Source organism: Globicephala melas, chromosome 5 (assembly GCF_963455315.2).
Source record: "Globicephala melas chromosome 5, mGloMel1.2, whole genome shotgun sequence".
NCBI lineage: Eukaryota > Metazoa > Chordata > Mammalia > Artiodactyla > Delphinidae > Globicephala > Globicephala melas.
The window spans coordinates 1,782,397-1,799,641 of record NC_083318.1 but is presented as its reverse complement, the minus strand read 5'-3'; the positions used below and the strand labels follow the sequence as shown (position 1 = coordinate 1,799,641).

At 51.1% G+C, this 17,245-nt stretch overlaps 2 protein-coding genes across 8 annotated transcripts in view; one reads left to right on the top strand and one right to left on the bottom strand.

The window, feature by feature from the left end:
- The window catches only part of TNIP2 (TNFAIP3 interacting protein 2), a 32,965-nt gene extending 23,885 nt beyond the window's left edge, over window positions 1-9,080 (top strand). For 4 of the 5 annotated variants that reach the window (XM_030876733.2, XM_060298894.1, XM_060298896.2 and 1 more), the window contains exon 6: window positions 951-9,080. In XM_030876733.2, coding sequence (XP_030732593.2) covers window positions 951-1,214 — 264 coding nt within the window. In that variant the 3' untranslated portion in view covers window positions 1,215-9,080. The remainder of the gene's footprint in view (window positions 1-950) is intronic. The other variant, XR_009563896.1, reaches the window with a different exon arrangement.
- A 2,042-nt stretch (window positions 9,081-11,122) lies between these two features.
- Window positions 11,123-17,245, bottom strand: part of FAM193A (family with sequence similarity 193 member A) — a 173,043-nt gene continuing 166,920 nt past the window's right edge. For all 3 annotated transcript variants that reach the window (XM_030876723.2, XM_060298893.1, XM_030876726.2), the window contains one exon: window positions 11,123-11,879. In XM_030876723.2, coding sequence (XP_030732583.1) covers window positions 11,786-11,879 — 94 coding nt within the window. In that variant the 3' untranslated portion in view covers window positions 11,123-11,785. The remainder of the gene's footprint in view (window positions 11,880-17,245) is intronic.

Genomic DNA, 17,245 nt, shown 5'->3' with positions numbered 1-17,245 from the left:
CCTGAGGCTCCAGGCGTCTGCTGGCGCCCCCCAGCTCACAGCCCCCGTGCACGGAGATGGGCCGTGCAGGCGGGCAGGCCCCGCAGCTCAGTCTGGGCTCCGTGCCGCCCCGCCACAGGGGGTGCTTCTTGGGAGGCCGGGCCTGGGTGGGAACTGACGGTTTCTCACTGCAGGACCCGGGCGCCCACACGCCTCTTCCCTGTTCCTCCCTGGTTCCGCCCAGAGCACCCGATACACATCCTCCTGAGGGGCTAGCACCCTGGCAGGGCGGGGATGCCGAGCTTACCCCGGAACCACCCTTCGTGGTTGGTGGGCGCCATCCTCAGTGCCCCATCCTGCGTGGCTGTGGACCCCACTGGTGGACAGAAGGGTGGCCCGGCCTGCCGAGGCCCGGGGCCTGTGCACCGAGTGGCCTCTGAGCCCCTTTCAGCTGCGGCCTGTGGCCGTCGAGCTTTGGGAGCACTGCTCGGCCCCTGGGCGACACCCCGGGGCGGGCGGTGGTGAAGCTGTGGGCCAGGAGCCAGGGTCCCGCCGCCTGGGCTGCGGCTCCCACACGAGGCGTGATGAGCACTGGGGGTCACGGCGCTTCGGGGCTGACGTCGGGGGCGATCATATCGGCCGTGCCACGGGCACCCCTGCTGCCTCCAGAGACCCCCCCACCCACCCACCCAGGAGGGACGCAGTTTGCCAGGCTCCCTCTCTGCACGGCGGCGTGTGGGGTGAGTCTGCTGGGGCTGCGGCGGGGGTTGGGGGGAGTGCCGCCCCCCACCCCCCCAGCTCGGGCCTGTTCCTCTGTGAGCACAGGCAGGAGGCTGTTCACGGAGCACGTCCTCATTTGGGCCCCAGCAGCAGGCAGAGCGAAGGTGCACGTCCCACTGTGCAGCAGGTGTATCTCTAGTTGCTGGAGCCCGAGGCCAGCCTCGTAAGCTGACCCTTTGCCTTTTTTCCAGGATCCTCGAGAGCCAGGCTCTTGCCGGGTTCATACTGGGGGCAAAACTCCCGGGTACTTAGAGACTGACGCTTCGGAGCTCGTGGCACCCGGTGGCTGGAGGCCTGGGACGGGATCCCAGCGGCCAGAACTCCCCGCAGAGGCCGGGAGCCCCGGAGCGACCCAGAGAGGCCAGGGGGACCTGCAGTGCCCTCACTGCCTGCAGTGCTTCAGCGACGAGCAGGGGGAGGAGCTCTTCCGGCACGTGGCCGACTGCTGCCAGTGAGCCCTGCTGGCCGGCGGCCCGGGGCCCGGGGGTGCTCCCAGCACGCAGCAGCGAGACGCGGGGCCCCCAGAACAGGCTGGGGGTGCTTCTGAGCCTTCCCCTTGGTCCCCCTTGGGTCAGGGGGCACTTCCGGTGGGGCTGGAGGGAGAGGTGGGGTTGGGAGCATTCGTGCCCAGGAGGGCTCAGCCTCGCCTCTGGTGTGGAGTTTGACGTCCGAAGCTGTCAGTCAGGCTGAGGCCGTGCGAGACATGGCGCGGGGTTCTCCCGGGCCCGCAGGACAGACCTGTCCCAGCCGCACCTGGGGATGCTGCAGGTCACTGGGACAAGGTGGCTGCCCGTGGGAAGTGCGCCCACGCCCACCAGGAGGCGTGCACAGCTGAGCACTGTGCCTGCGCCGAAATAAGGCTGCACTGCAAGAGTGGGTGCTGCATATCCGGAACTTAAACGTGTTTATGTCACATTACTTATTTTTGTAATAAATGCACTTGCTACAGCGACTGCTGCGAGTGTGCGCTGGGGGCTGGGGTGCAGGCACCCGGCACCACTTCCATCTGGGCCTGAGTTACACCAGCCGGGGAGGAGAAACACACTTTCTTACTGTTTGTCACCTGTTTGTTTGTTAGGGCATCCCGAGGGGGTGGTCAGCGGGAGGCCAGCCTGCCCAGCACTCTGCCGTCGGCCTGTTTTAGCTCCAGCCAGGATGTGAAGCGCTGGGGGTGAGGCGGGAGGAACCAGGCGCCTGGCGAAGGCAAGAGAGAGGCTTGCAGGGCAAGGACTGCGTGCATAGTCCTGGTGGGGTCAGGGCTGTGTGACTCAAGTTAACCTTCAGAACGGTCGCAGGAGGTAAGTACTTCTATCGATCATCCTCAACACAGGTGTGGAACATGAGGCACAGAGGGGTAAGGTCACTTGCCCAAGATCACAGTAGCAGGGGACAAAGCTAGGATGTAAACCCAGGCCATCTGGCTCCTGAGCCCACATTCTACTTCCCAACGTGCAGGAGCTGCCGGCACGGTGAAGGGCCAGCATTGGGTGCATGTGCTGTCCCTCCTGCCTGGAACACTTGCTCACCCTCTCCGCTGGCTAAGTAGGTCCTCCTCCAGTTGTAGTTCAGGCGTCAACTCCTCTGTAGGATCCCCGCGCACCCCACTTTCCAGGAGCCCGACTGGAAGGGATCAGTCGCTGCGGCGTGGGTGCTAGAACGTCACAGGAAGCCTCCGTCTCACTGTCCTGAGGAGTTGGAGGAGTTTGGAAATAGATGGGGACCTCCCGGAGAGAAGGGAGCTGCAGAAGGGGGAGCCCTCAAATCCTTGGCTGACCCCTGAACTGTGCGAGCTTAGCGTAAGACTCCAAGAATCCTGGGGCAGGAACAGCGGCTGGAGGGCAGGATGTGCTGAGGAGAGCTCCCAGCGGCTGTCCACCATAGGGTGGCAGTTCCGAAGTTGAGTCCCTTGGGGTTAGAGGGGCTGGAAAACCTTGGTTTTCCTTTGAAACCCTCAAAGGGCCACATTTTAGGAGTAAAGTTGACATCTTAGGGCCAAATCAAAACAGCCCTGCTCTTCCAGGCAGCCAACCAGTAATTCACTGGCCTGTTGGAACAAAATCCGGCTTTCTTCGGAGCCAGGACCTTGTACTATATTAACCACAGTCCAATACACAGTAAAAAATACTAGACATATGGGAAAAAAGGCATAATGAAGATATATTCACGCACACACACAGATATATTCACACAAGTACAAGCTAACAAAAATTTATATCCAGCAGATTGTAGGACAAGAAAAAAGTATACTGTGGAAATTACTCAGGCTAGAGGGAAATGATTCTGGATAAAAACAAACATAGAAAGGAATGAAGAGCATGGGAATGGGGACTTCCCTGCTGGCATAGTGGTTAAGACTCCATGCTTCCAATGTAGGGGGCCCGGGTTTGATCCCTGGTCAGGGAACTAGATCCCGCATGCATGCTGAAACTAAGAGTTCGCATGCCACAACTACGGAGCCCACGTGCCGCAACTAAGGAGCTGGCAAGCTACAACTAAGGAGCCTGCGACTAAGACCTGGCACAACCAAATAAATAAATATTTTTTTAAAAAAAGAGCATGGGAATGAGTAGATATGAATGAATATTGACTGTTTAAAACAATAATGTTGGGACTTCCCTGGTGGCGCAGTGGTTAAGAATCTGCCTGCCAATGCAGGGGACATGGGTTCGAGCCCTGGTCCGGGAAGATCCCACATGCCGTGGAGCAACTAAGCCCGTGCGCCACAACTACTGAGCCTGCGCTCTAGAGCCCGCGAGCCACAATTACTGAGCCTGCGTGCCACAACTACTAAAGCCCGCACGCCTAGAGCCCGTGCTCTGCAACAAGAGAAGACACTGCAGTGAGGAGCCCGCGCACCGCAACCAAGAGCGGCCCCCGCTCGCCGCAACTAGAGAAAGGCCATGTGCAGCAACAAAGACCCAACGCAGCAAAAGAACAACAACAACAAAAACCCCCAATAATGTCTTGAGGGTTTTAAAACATGCAAACGTGACCACAAGAACTTTCTAGGTGAGGGACGGGAGTGTTTAATGAACTTATACAAGTGTAGGGTTTTTGCATTGATTTGTGGTGGACTAATGAACTAAGGAAGCATAATCTCTAGGGTAACCACTAAAGAAGTAATGAAAATATCTAATTAGAAGGTTAATAGAACAGAAAAATGTTTTTATTAATCCAAAGCAAGACAAGTTAGGAGAACCAAAGGGATAAAGGAGAGACGAGACAAAGAGCAGCTGGAAGATGGTAGACTTAACCAACTGTATCAGTAATTACATTAAAATAAATGGACGGTGGGATAGGGAGGGTGGGAGACGCAAGAGGGAGGAGATAGAAATATGGGGATATATGTATAACTGATTCACTTTGTTATATGGCAGAAACTAACACACCATTGTAGAGCAATTACACTCCAATAAAGATGTTAAAAAAATAAACAGACCAAACACTCTGATTGAAAGACAGTGACTGTCTTACTGGATGAAAGTCTCACCTGTGTGCTCATTAGAAAAGATACACTTATGCCAACATTAACCAAGAAAATGAGAGTGATAATCAGACACAGTGGACTTTTAAGACAAAAAATATTACCAGAAATATAGAGCAACAGTGCATAATAAAAGGGTGAATTTATCAGGAATATACAATATACCTAAATTTGTGTAGAGCTAATAATATAAAGCAAAAGAACTAGACAAATGCATAATCATCGTTGGAGATTTTAGCATACCTTTCTCAGTAACTGATAGAAGCAGGGAAAAAAGTCAGTAAGGATACAGAAGATTAAACCTATCTACTTGGCCTAATTTCATATGTAGAACCTAAATTACACCCAAGGAAAGTTAACTATAATTCTTTTCAGGTGTACATGGAATGCTTCCAAAAGAGACAAATCTGTGGACCATAAATCAAGTCACAACATACTCCAAAGAACCTAATCATTGAATTCATGATCACTGACCACAGTGAAATTAAACCACAACTCAATAACAGAACGATAACTACTAAATTCCCAACACAGTTCTAAATGACCCATGGGAAAAATAAACGCAATGGAGATTAGAAAGTATTCTGAACTGAGTTAAAAATGAAAATACAACTTGCTAAAAATTATGGAATGCAGCTAAAGCAGTGATTAGGGGGAATGTATTAGCTCCAAAGGCATATATTGGAAATGAAGAGAGGTTAAACCTCAGTGATCCAAGTGTTCATCACAAGAAGCTAGGAAAAGAACCACAAATTAGGGACTTCCGTGGTGGTCCAGTGGTTAAGAATTCACCTTCTAATGCAGGGGATGCAGGTTCGATCCCTGGTCAGGGAGCTGACGCCAGCCACATGCTGTGGGGCAACTAAGTCCCTGCGCCACAACTACTGAGCCCACGTGCTCTGGAGCCTGCGCGCCACAACAAAGACCTGACGCAGCCAAGTAATAAAATTTAAAAAATAAAAAGTGCAAATTAAACCCAAAGAAAATGGAAGGAAATAATAAAAGAGCAGAATCAATGAAATGGAAAGCAGACAAAAATCAACAATGCCAAGAGTTAGTTCTTTTAAATAGTAATGAAACTGATAAACCCACAGCATGACTGATGAAGAATAGAAAACAAATTGCTAATTATCAGGAATGAAAGGTGGGCATCACTGTAGATCTCTCAGATCTTGAAAAGAGTATATACTATGAACAATTTATAAGACTGATAAATTTGACAACTTAGATGAAATGGATAAAATCCTTGAAACACACCACTTACTAAAATTGACATAATTAATAGAAAACCCGAATAGCTCTATGTCCATTAAATTGAATCTGTAATTAAAAATCTTTTCACAAAGAAAATTACAGTCTCAGATGACTTCACTGGTGAATTCTTCCAAACATCTAAGAAAGATATACCAATCTTACACTCAGGAAACAGAAAGTGGGAATGTCTCCCCATCTCATTTTATGACACCAAAACCCAAGGACAAGGCAAGAAAGAAAATGACAGACCACTCTCTCTCCTGAACATAGAGGCAAAAGTCCTAAACAAAATATTAACAAATTGAACCCAGCAATATAAAATGGATAATACGTTAATAACCAAGTGGAATTTTTATTACAGGAATACAGGATTGGTTGACATAAAACAAAAACAAACAAAACCCACAAAACTAATTTGCCAGAGGAGAAACCATAGGATCATCTCAACAGAAGCAGAAAAAGCTTACGACACGATTTAATACCCACTCATGAGAACACTGAGCGAACTAGGAATAGAAGGGATTTCCTCGATCTGATCAAGGTATGTGTCCAAAAGACCTATGGCCAGCTTTCTATGTGACGATGAAATACTGAGTGCTGCCCCTGCTGAATCCCATCAAGGCAAGGTGTCCACTTTTTAAAATTTTTATTTACTTTTTGGCTGCGTCGAGTCTTCGTTGCTGCGTGCGGGCTTTGTCCAGTTGTGGCGAGCGGGGGCTACTCTTCGCTGCGGAGCTCAGGCTCTAGGCATGTGGGCTTCAGTAGCTGTGGCTCGCGGGCTCTAGAGCACAGGCTCAGTAGTTGTGGCACACAGGCTTCATTGCTCCGCGGCACGTGGGATCTTCCCGGACCAGGGCTCGAACCCGTGTGCCCTGCATTGGCAGGCGGATTCTTAACCACTGTGCCGCCAGGGACGCCCCAAGGTGTTCACTCTTATTGCTGCAATTACACACTGTACAGGAGATACCCAGTGCAATCAGGCAATAAAAGGGAAAAAAGGACAGAAAAATTGGAAGAGAAAAAGATCAAACTATCGCTATTCACAGATGACAGACTGTGGATATAGAAAATCCCTAGGGGATCTTAAGAAAAAAGTTTAGAATTAGTCAAGTTGACCATCTCAAGATACAAAGACAATGTATGAAACATCTACTGTATTCCTGTATATCTGCAACAATTGGAAAAGAAAACTTATAAACCTGTTGTGGGTTGAATTGTGTCTCCCCCAAAAGATATGTTTACCAAAACGATGCTGAAGTCCTAATCCCCAGAATGTGTGAATGTGACCTCATCTGGAAATAGGGTCTTTGCAGGTATAATCTCAGGTGATGTCCTGCTGGATTAGAGTGGGCCCCAAATCCAATGACTGGTGTTCTTACAAGAAAAGGACAAGAGACAGACACAGGTGAGAACATACCGTATGAAAACAGAGGCAGAGATTGCAGTGATGCCTGTATAAACCAAGGACTGCCAGCGACCACCAGAAGCCAGTAGTGAGGCACGAAGAAATGTTTCCTCACAACCTCTAGAAGGAACCAGTTCCACTGACACCTGGATCTTGGATTATATCCTCCAGAACTGAGAGAATAAATTCCTGAGCCACCTAGTTTGGGGTGCTTTTTTATGGGAGCCCCAGGAAACTAATGCATAACTCTACTTAGGTAATGTCAAGGACCTAAAATGCTTAGGAGAAAATTATCAGAAGTGTGCAAAACCTTTACAATAAAAGCTGTAAAATATTGCTTAGAGAAATTCAAGAGCACACAAATAAAAGATACCATGTTCATAGACTGGGAACTCAGTAGTCCTTAAGATGCCCGTTCTTCCCAAGTTGATCTATAGACTCAGTACAATCTCAGTCACAATCCCAATCGGCCTCTATGACAAACTGATTTTAAAATGAGTACTCCCCCCCCCCCATTTCTTGGACTCCAGTTACATGTGTGTTAGAATGCCTGATATGGTCCCACAGGTCTTTATTTTTTGGCTGCGCCGCACGGCACGCGAGATCTTAGTTCCCCGACCAGGGATCGAACCCGTGCCCCTGCAGTGGAAACTTGGAGTCCTAACCACTGGACTGCCAGGGGATTCCCTCCCACAGGTCATTTTTTTCCCCCAGTCTCTTTTCTCTCAGTACTTCATTTCTGGTCGTTTCTGTTTATATGCCATCAAGGTCACAGGTATTTTCTTCCAGCGTTTCTCATCTGCTGTTGTAGTGTTTTTCATTTCAGATATTGTTATCTTTTGTCCTTTGGATTTGGATCTTTTATACATCTTCCAGTTCTCCTTCTTGTTCATGTTTTCCTTTATATCCTTCAGCGCAGTCGTAAGATTTGTAATGGTCGTTTTAAAGTCCTTGCCTGCAAATTCACCATCTTTGGTTCTGTTTCTATTGCTTGTTCGATGTTTCTTCCGATTTATGGTTTATATTTTCCTTCTTCTTGGGATGGCCTGCTAATTTTTTGCCTGGATTCCAGCATTTTGAATTTTACTTTAGTGTGGGATGGTTTCGTATTTCTTCTAAAAGAATGTTGGACTCTGTTCCAGCAGGCAGTTAAGTTACTTAGGACCAGTTTGATCCTTCTTAGGCTTGCTTTTAGCTTTAGATTCCATACTAGGGTAAGAGAAGCCCACTGCCGAGCTGAGACCCTTCTGAGGGCTCCACGCCAATACCCGTGTACAACCAGGTCTCTCCACCCTGGTTGGTGGAAACTTTCCCCCTGGATTTATGGAACTTTATGCCACACGTGCACAGATGAGTAGATTCGAGGGGGTTCCCTGCAGACCCGTGGAGCGCTCTAAGTGCAGCCCCTCCTGTCTGCATCTCTGCCCCACACACTCCAGCCACCCCACATGCTGGTCTGGTCTCTGCTTCCTCTGCTCAGCAACCCTGCTGGGCTCCTCCCAGTGCTGGGGCCTGCAGGCTGCCTCCAGGCCGGAAGCTGGGGCCCTCAGAGGCTCACCTTGTTCCCTGCCCTTCACTCAGGAAACACTGCCACGTGCTGCCTCTGCTCCAACATCCAAGAACACCGTTAAGAAAACGTCCTTGGCTTCACAGTTAACAGCAGGAGGACGGTTTCTGTAGCCACTCTTCCTCCACAGACGCTGCTGCTGCTGAGTTTAACAGTCCAGGCACATGGTTCTCACTCTCCAGACGACACCGCATTCTCCACCGAAGACAAGCCGGGGCTCCCAGGACGCAGCTGGCTCCACACTCAGCTACGTGAGTGGTCCTGACAGTTAAGTTCTTCACAGTCCTGAGGTGTCTGAAATCTCCTTCCGTGCTGCGTGTCTCCACCCCGCAGTGCTGTTTACTCTTAACACTTAGTAGTGGATCCAAAACCTGTGACTGTCAAGGTGAAGCAGCAGAACGTCACTTGCATTCTGTCATTCTCTGTGATGACTTGGAGGTTTTATTTTTGTTTAAAACAGTATGAACTGTGGGTTAAGTTTTTTCTTCTCCTTTTAAAAGATATGGTAATGAAATTGAGAAGTATCAATCCTTTCTGGTACCGTAACGTTTTGATTTTTTAATGGCATGAGTATGTGGGCAAACTTCAATAAAAGAACATTTTGCTGTTTTTTTAGCTACTGTTACTTCATCGTAAGATTACTTATCAACGTGATCTGAAGAGGCTCCCCCAGAGGCTGACCCCAGGTCGGGGAGTGACCTCATCGGGAACCTGAGGGGCTTGCCTGGGGCTTTGGTGTCCCCACCTGTCAATGTACGGACCGGGGCGAGGGCCTGGCTCACACCTAGACCACAGTAACAAGTCGCCAGAACCCTTGACCAGGGCCTGGGCCTCCCGGGGCCTGAATCCATCCTCTCTTCTGTTCCCGAGATGCCCCCCTGAGGAGTGATCCAAAGGAACATCAGGGTTGGTCTTGCAGGTTGGGTGGAATTTCCAGGGAACTCGGGAAGTGCGTCCCGGCAAGGAGAGAGGCCGGGTGGTCCTAGGGGCCAAGCGTGCAGACTCGGAACCAGGTGTAGACGGCACGCCCGCGTGCTGGGCGGAGCGGGGTGTGGAGGCGGCAGGGGCCCCTCAGGAGCCGTGTGGTGGGGCGGGTGGTGCTCAGTGCTGGGGCACACAGGGCTCCCCTCACCACGGCTCACCTCACAGCAGGGAACCTGTAGCTCTCAGCAGCCAACGCGGCCCACAGGGCAGACGAAGCGGAGGCTTACCTACGGGTGGCTCTGCCCCCGACGGCCTCAAGACTTCCCCGGGAGAACAGGGGTGGGCACAGGCGGGTCTCGGGGCCCGAGCGGGCAGCTCCCCCTAAGGGGTCCAGCCTGGACTCGTCCCAGGGTTTGCTCCCTGGCCCTGCCTGTGCTCTCACCAAGTGCCCGGCCTCAGCAAGGCGGGGATGAGCCCAGCCCTGGGCTTGGGGTCCCGGGGGAACGTGGGGGGGGGTCTCTGCCCCTCCCGAGGACACCCTCTGGCGTGGTCACAGCCCGGCCTCAGTTTCTTCCTTTGCTGGATCACCCCATCACCCAGAAAAACGAACCGGCCTCTTGACCCCAAAGCCCCTCTGCCTCCTGCCCCTCCCCCACTCTCCTGTAAACCAGCTTCCACTGGGCGCCGGCCAAGGTCACCTCAGCATCAGAGCCACGTGGCCAGTCTCTCCCTGCCCCACGGCCTCCAGGCTGCCCTCATCCTCACCTGCTCTTGAAGCCTGGTTCTGGGGCTCGAACCCTGGTCCCGTCCACACAGGTTCATGAACATTTCACCAGGTGCCTGATGGGCACTGCAGACGGGACCCCTCCAGGGACCGCAGCCCCTCCTTCCCAGAGCTCAGACCACAGCCTTGGGGTCCTCCTTGCCCCCTCTCATCCTCCTACCTGCATCCCGTCTGTCAGGAAGCCCTGTGGGTCCAGCCGTCAGAGTAATTCCGCAGGCCAGTCCCACTCACCCTCTCTCAGGCTAAGAGCCAGGCCGGGCACGGTCTCCACACAGAAGCGGGGCCCTCGCCGCTCCCCCTTCACTCAGGGACGAGCCATATCCTTGTATGTGCACAGAAGCAGCTTCACCAAGAGGCCGGGAGCAGCGGGAGCTATGGAGTGTTCTAGGGGGTGAGTGGAAGCCAGGCTGCAACCAGGCGGCAGCTCCACGCCAGCTTTCTGCACACTGATGACAGAGCTCAGAAGAAAGGGACCATGCTGGGATTCCTTTTGTTCACTCTAAATGCTATTAGCACATTGTTGCCAGCGTATACCCGATTAAATACTTGTAGTTCTTCATTGCTGTCTCAGAGGTCACCCTCCCTGCGCTCCCGAGACTGGGTGGGGGCACCCGCCTCCAAGGCCATATGGAAGCCCAGCCCACTCCCCACTCCCCTCTGCTGGGCCCCCCAGCCCCTGCTCCACACCCCTGCTGTCCTCTTGGCACTTACCACTGTGGCCCACCGACAGCGCTGAGTCCCTGGCTGGGCTGTGTCCTGGGCACGCGAAGGCCCGGGTGACCTGCTAGGTGGAGGAGGGTGAGGGCACCAGGAATCGAGAGCTGCCGCCGCCGGCGACCCTAGAGGTGCTCCAGGGCCAGGGCCCGGGGTCCCCTCGGGGGCACAGCCATCAGCTTGCCCGCCCCCTCCCCGCCGCAGCCCATCACAAAGCAACCAGACGAGGCCTCCTGCTGTACTAATGTATTCCATCTTTCAAAAAGAAAGACATGATTTTAATATTACTTAACAATATGTTAAAAAAGTAGCCAGGCAGGCCTCCGTGTTAATACAGCCGAACACTCTAACAGACTTGATGGTGTGAGTACTGGGTGGGTGCTTTGTGTTTGAACTTTCTCATTCTGCAAGGGATCTTACACAAGCTGGCTACAAGTCAGGGGGATCAGACACGGACAGCGCGACGTGTACACTCTTAAACAGTAGATTGTGGAGGAGAACGGAGAGCCCTGCCCTGCCCGGCCGCCTCGGGTGGGACGCAGGGCACAGAGAGCTGAGCGCAGCGACACCCCGGCAGGACAGGTGGCGGGACAGGGCGAGACACAGAGGCAACGGGCCACGTGGGGATGCGAACCCGTCCGGCCGCGGCCCAGGCCTCCGAGGCCGCGGCGGTGGAGAAGGTGGCAGAGCTACTGTTCCGATCCGACGGCAGAGCTACGGTCAAGGCGGCTCACTCACAGACTACACGCACACGAGCTAACAATGCGGGTCGAGCAGCGAGTTCTCGGTCGGGAGGGGGCTCGGGTGCGGCGGCCCACCCGCACAGCCCGGGGCAGGCACGGCAGCTCCGGGCCCGGCCCACCGCCCGCGTGTCCCTCTCCAGGCGGTCCCCGTTCAGTGGGCAGCAAAGGTGGCTTTTTTCAAGCTGAAATTGGACCAGTTGATGGACAGTCTCTGTCGGGTCTGCCTAGCGGAATCCAAACAGAACCTGCGAAGAAAAGAAGCCCAGCGGTCACGGGAGGAAGAGGCCCACACCCGGTATGCAGCCGGAGAAGCCCAGCACCCAACGGGGCTCAGCGTGCGGGACCCCGCTGGCGTCCACCGTCTCCCCACGCCTTGCTGCCGGAGGAACAGGGTCCCACCTTCAGGACACTGGCCAGCACCCTGGACATCTCTGGGGCTTTATGTCCTTTTCTCTCGTTCTTTAGGAAGCCGCCCGTCCCAGCCAAGCTCTGCCCACGGCCACCAGCCTGCCCTCATTTACCCACGAGGTCACAGTGAGTGTGATGTGAAACAAGCATTTGTATGAGACACAGTTACAACACTGGCCGGCCCCTCCCCCCGCCCCCACCCCCGCCTTCAGGGGCAGGTCGAATGCCCACAGGCCTCCAAGGCCAGCGCAGCCTCGCCGTCGTGCTGCCCCCTGCTTCCCAGGCAATGATGGCCGAGTTCCGTACTAGATGAAGCAAAGAACATTTTCTTTCAAAAGCCTTTACTTTTGCCTAATTTCTGAAATTCTCACCCTTCCAGCACTAACGTGGGTAGCAGGAATTTGGATTAAACTAGAAAATGGTGTTGTTGTCACTCGTGCAGCAGGTGAAATGAAGTGTTTCTGCTTCAGCTGTGGTTAAATCGCTGAACCAGTCATCGGTGCTGTGTGCCTGGAGGACTGTGTCCAGGTAGATGAAGCCCCCGGCCACCCTGCCCCTCGGCGAAGGGCTGCACCGTCTCCCAGGATCCAAACTCTCTTTCCCTGGACACGGCTGGTCAACCCCAAGTCCTAGTGGTGTCACCTTTTAAACCTTCTGGAAGCTTCCACCTCCTCCTCCACTGTCTCTGCATCAGCACGTGTGTGTCCCCACCCTTCACGCTGCAGCCAGAACGCTCGGAAGCACCAACCACGTCCCTGCTCCAAGCCGCTGAGAGGAGCTGCAGCCCGAACCAAAGCAGGGTCTCCACGGGGCCCAGGCCGCCTGGTCTGCGTCCTCCCCACACCCTGGCTCCACTCTGGACACCATCTCCCGTCAGGCCTCCGTACTGCCAACCGTGGACTGGGTCACGCACACTTACATACACGTGTACAGAGCACGTGAGTACAGGTAACTATAAGGCAAAAAAAGCCTGGGTACCCGCCCCCCGGGTCAGGAAAACCAACATTGCCAACCCTGGGGCGCCATGCTGTGCCCTCCCAAGCAGGGAGCCACCACCCCAGCCTTTGCAACCAGCAACCCTCATGGTTCTTTGTAGTTTCACGACTCGACGGTGGCTCGTGCTGATTCCTTTCTTTCTTTTTTTAACATTTAATTAATTAGTTACTTAAGGCTGTGTCAGGTCTTTGTTGCGGCACGCAGGATCTTCGTTGAGGCACGTGGGATCTTTTGTTGTGGCGCACGGGTTCCAGGGCACGTGGGCTCTGTAGCTGCACCACACGGGCTCTCTAGTTGAGGCGTGCGAGCTCAGTAGTTGTGGCACGTGGGCTTAGCTGCCCCGCGGCATGTGGGATCTCAGTTCCCCGACCAGGGATCGAACCCGCGTCCCCTGCATTGGAAGGCGGATTCTTTATCACTGGACCTCCAGGTAAGTCTCTCATGTTGATTTCTAAACACACAGGAACAGAACCGTACTGTATGTTTTCATGTCGCTCCTTTCATCCAACAGTACGTTCATGCGATTCCGCCGCAAGGCCACAGGCACGGTGGGACTGTTTGCTGGAGTATGTGGGGCGCACAACTTGGCCGCTGCAACTTCACACGAGCTCTTCTCCAAGGTGGTCTGACCTGCCCTGCTGCTCCTCGCCCGCGGAGGGAGTCGGGCCCAGCTGCTCCCCAGTGCCAGTCGGGCTGAGGCCGCCACAGTTAACTGGTCACAGGTTTTCTGCGACACCGTTTCATTTGCCCACTTGTCCACAGGTCTGTCTTTCCTTAATGGTCTGTAATGTTTACACATCGTGACACTAATCCTCTGTGATGTGCTGCAAATATTGTTTTCTCACTTTCTTTAAAGCAAACTGTTGATTTTAATGTAGCTCAATTTATCAATCTTTTGTTTTATGGTTGGTGTTTCTAAGAAATCTTTCCCTATGCTCAAAATTAAAAGGTTTGCATATGACACTTAAAATCTTAACCCATCTGAAGTCGACCCTGAGTGTGGTGTGATGCAGGGACGACACACCTGCACAGCTCCATTTATGCACACCTTCTTCCCACAGTGATCAGCCGACCCATCTTCTGTCACACACCAAAGCTCAGTGTTCGTACAGGCCTGTTTCTGGGCACCAATGTCACCACATTTTAATAACCAGGACTTTCCAAGTCCTTACAATGGGTAGGAAAAGGAGCCTTCCTTATTCTCCCTATTCTTCTAGGAGGATACTAGCGATCCTTGACAATTTTTTTCTTTTGTGGGTCAATGTAACACATTATAGCAGGGTGAATAAAACAAATGTATGACATGAAGAGTCATTATAAAGCAAATAGTGTGGATCACCAGAGTCAAGCTGGGGACCCCCTGCCTGGTGTTTCCTCTCCTCCGAAGTAATCACCATTCTGGCTTTTTACGTTGATCACTTCCGTGTCTTTCTTTCAAGTTTTAATGCCTACGTACGCATCCCTGAACATAGTTCACTTCTAAAAACATACTTTATTTAGGTATAATTTATGTACAGCAAATTGCAGTTAGTGTAGAGCCCACAGTGCTGACAAACATATACGTCTGGGAAACCATCACCTCAACCAGGACACAGAACGTTTCCGCGAAACCCCCAAGTCTCCTTGCCGCTCTAGCCCCAGGCAGGCAAACAGGGACCTCTTGGCCTGTGACCACAGATGAGCGTGTGTGTTCTGGGATTTCGCGTCAGTGGAGCCTCCGCACGCATTCTGTCTGGCTTCTTGCACTAAGCAGGCGCCTCTGAGGACTGGCCGTGTGCTGCGGCGGCAGCCTTTTACTGCTGAGTGGCATCCACTGGAGGGACAGAGCACCGTTTTGTTTATCTGCTCATCTGTGTGGACCTCTGGGTTGATCCCAGTTTTGGGCTACAAATAAGACTTCCAGGAACATTCAGGAACAAGTCGTCGTGCAGGCATCCACTCTGCCTTCTCTTGGGCTTTTGGGCAGCCCCCAGCAGTAGAGCTGCTGGACTGAACAGCAGGCATATTAAACAATGTACTTTAGTTCTGCCCAATTTTTAGTTTATGTAAACTGGATATCGCGTCCATTCTTGAGCACCGGCTCTTGTCTAACGTCCAGTCTGTAAGATGCATCTGTGCTGCGGACTGCTCTGGTTTGTTCCTTTCTGTTGCTGTAACACTTCTCCTTTGACTGTACCACAATGTGTCCAACCCAACCAGTTTTAGAAACACTGTGTTAAGTTCCACAAAACCCTTCTTGGGTTTTAAATCCACAGATAAACTTGCGGAAGCTGGAGAGCTTAAAGGTACTTTTTTTTTTGCTATGTAGTTCCATTTGTATGAAGTTCAAAAATACGCAAAACTAATGTATGGTGAAAGATCACCTTTACTTTGGGGGCGCTGGTGATGACTGGGGACGTGTGAAGCAGGCTTCTGGGTGCTGGTAACGCACACCTTGGCCAGGTGGTGGTTACCTGGATGTGCTCACTTTGTTAAAGTTCACTGAGCTCGAAGGCACTAATCTTCTACGCATGAACACGAAGAACCTGTGTGACCCGGGTCCCTCAATGCTCTCCTGTGAAGTCTCATCGCCTTCTGTGCACGAGTCTTGTGCAACTCCTACTAGCTTTATTCATGGACGCTGCACAGATCTTGCTGCTGTGATAAACGCTGTCTTCACGTAAACTACACTTCTGAATTATTGGTGGCGTAGAGGAAAATAACTTCCGTACACTTATCCTACAGCCAGGCTCTTGCTAAACTGTCCTGTTTTCTTCCGTCGTTTCCTATGTAGACAATGAGATCGTCTGTAAAATGAAATCCTACTTCCTCCTTTCCGTGCCTCATGCCTTTAATGTCTTGTCTGTCTTACCGTGCTCGCCAGGAACCGCGATTTAGGGTGGACCAGAGAGGACATAAGAGGGCGGCAGGGCGGCTTTGTTTTTGCACATGCTTCCACGTCTTTCCCGTTTTGGAAGACGTTTCATGTAGCTTTCTTTTCTCTTCTTTCTCTCCCTCTTTTGGTAAATTCCTTTTTTAGGGTTAAAGATATTTTCTTCTATTGCTTACTATTTAAAAAAGTAGTTACAAATGGGAGCTAAGACTTCAGCACAGGTTTTTTCTGAACTCACTGGGATGACCGCATGACTCTCCGTCACTATGTTAATGTGCCAGATAACACTGCGGAGTTCCTAACGTCAGAGACTCCTTGCATTCAGTCCTGGGGCAAAGCCGGTTTGGTAACAGGCTGCTCTTCGAAAACACCGTACACTGTTGGATTTAGCATGTGAATATTTTCGTGACGATTTTTGCACCTAATACTCAGGAGAGAAACCAATGTCTAATTTCCCATTTCCTTCTGGTGCTGTTTTTGGCAGATTTTGGTCTCCACATTTTACTTCTCTCATAAAACAAAGAGGGGAGCACGCTCCTGTGCTGCCTCATTTCAGTTCTCCGGTAGAATCTACAAGACCGAATAATCTTTCTTTGAAAGTCTTGGACAATTCTCTGTGAAACTGTCAGAATGTAGTTTTCTCACTGGGAAGACTCAGAACTGCTGCTTTAATCTAATAGTTACTGGACCATTCACGCTATTTTTCTATTGGGTTAATTTTGTGTCTTATTTAAGTTTTAAAGTTAATTGTTGTGAAGTTGCTTCCAGTCTCTGGAGTTACGTCCTCCTTTTCACTTACGTACTCACAAAATCAAAGAAACCTTTTATATTACAGAGAATTTCAAACACACCCAAAAGCAGAGAATGGTAAAATGAACAGAGCCACCATCCAACTTTGATAATTATCAACATTCTGTTTCTCCTTCCACCTAATTATGGTATTTTGGGTGTCTTTTTTCTACTTTTCTTGACTAGTCTCTCAAAGGTTTATTTATTTAATGTTTTCAAAGAATCAAATTTTGGCTTTGATGATCTTCTCTTTGTTTCCTATTTCATTATTGCTCTTATGTATTATCTCCTTTGTTTCACTTTCTTTGAGTTTATTCTATTGCTGTTTTCCTAATTTCTCAAATTAAATCCTAAACTCATTAATTTTCAGGTTTTTAATACTTAACTCCAGCATTTAAGGCTTCAGTGGAAGTGCTCCCAAGGGCAAACCTTTTCTTTTTTTTAAAATTTCCTTGAAGTGCAGTTGATTTATAATGTGGTGTTAATTTCTGCTGTACAGCAAAGTAACTCAGTTTTATATACATATGTATGTGTGTGTGTGTGTGT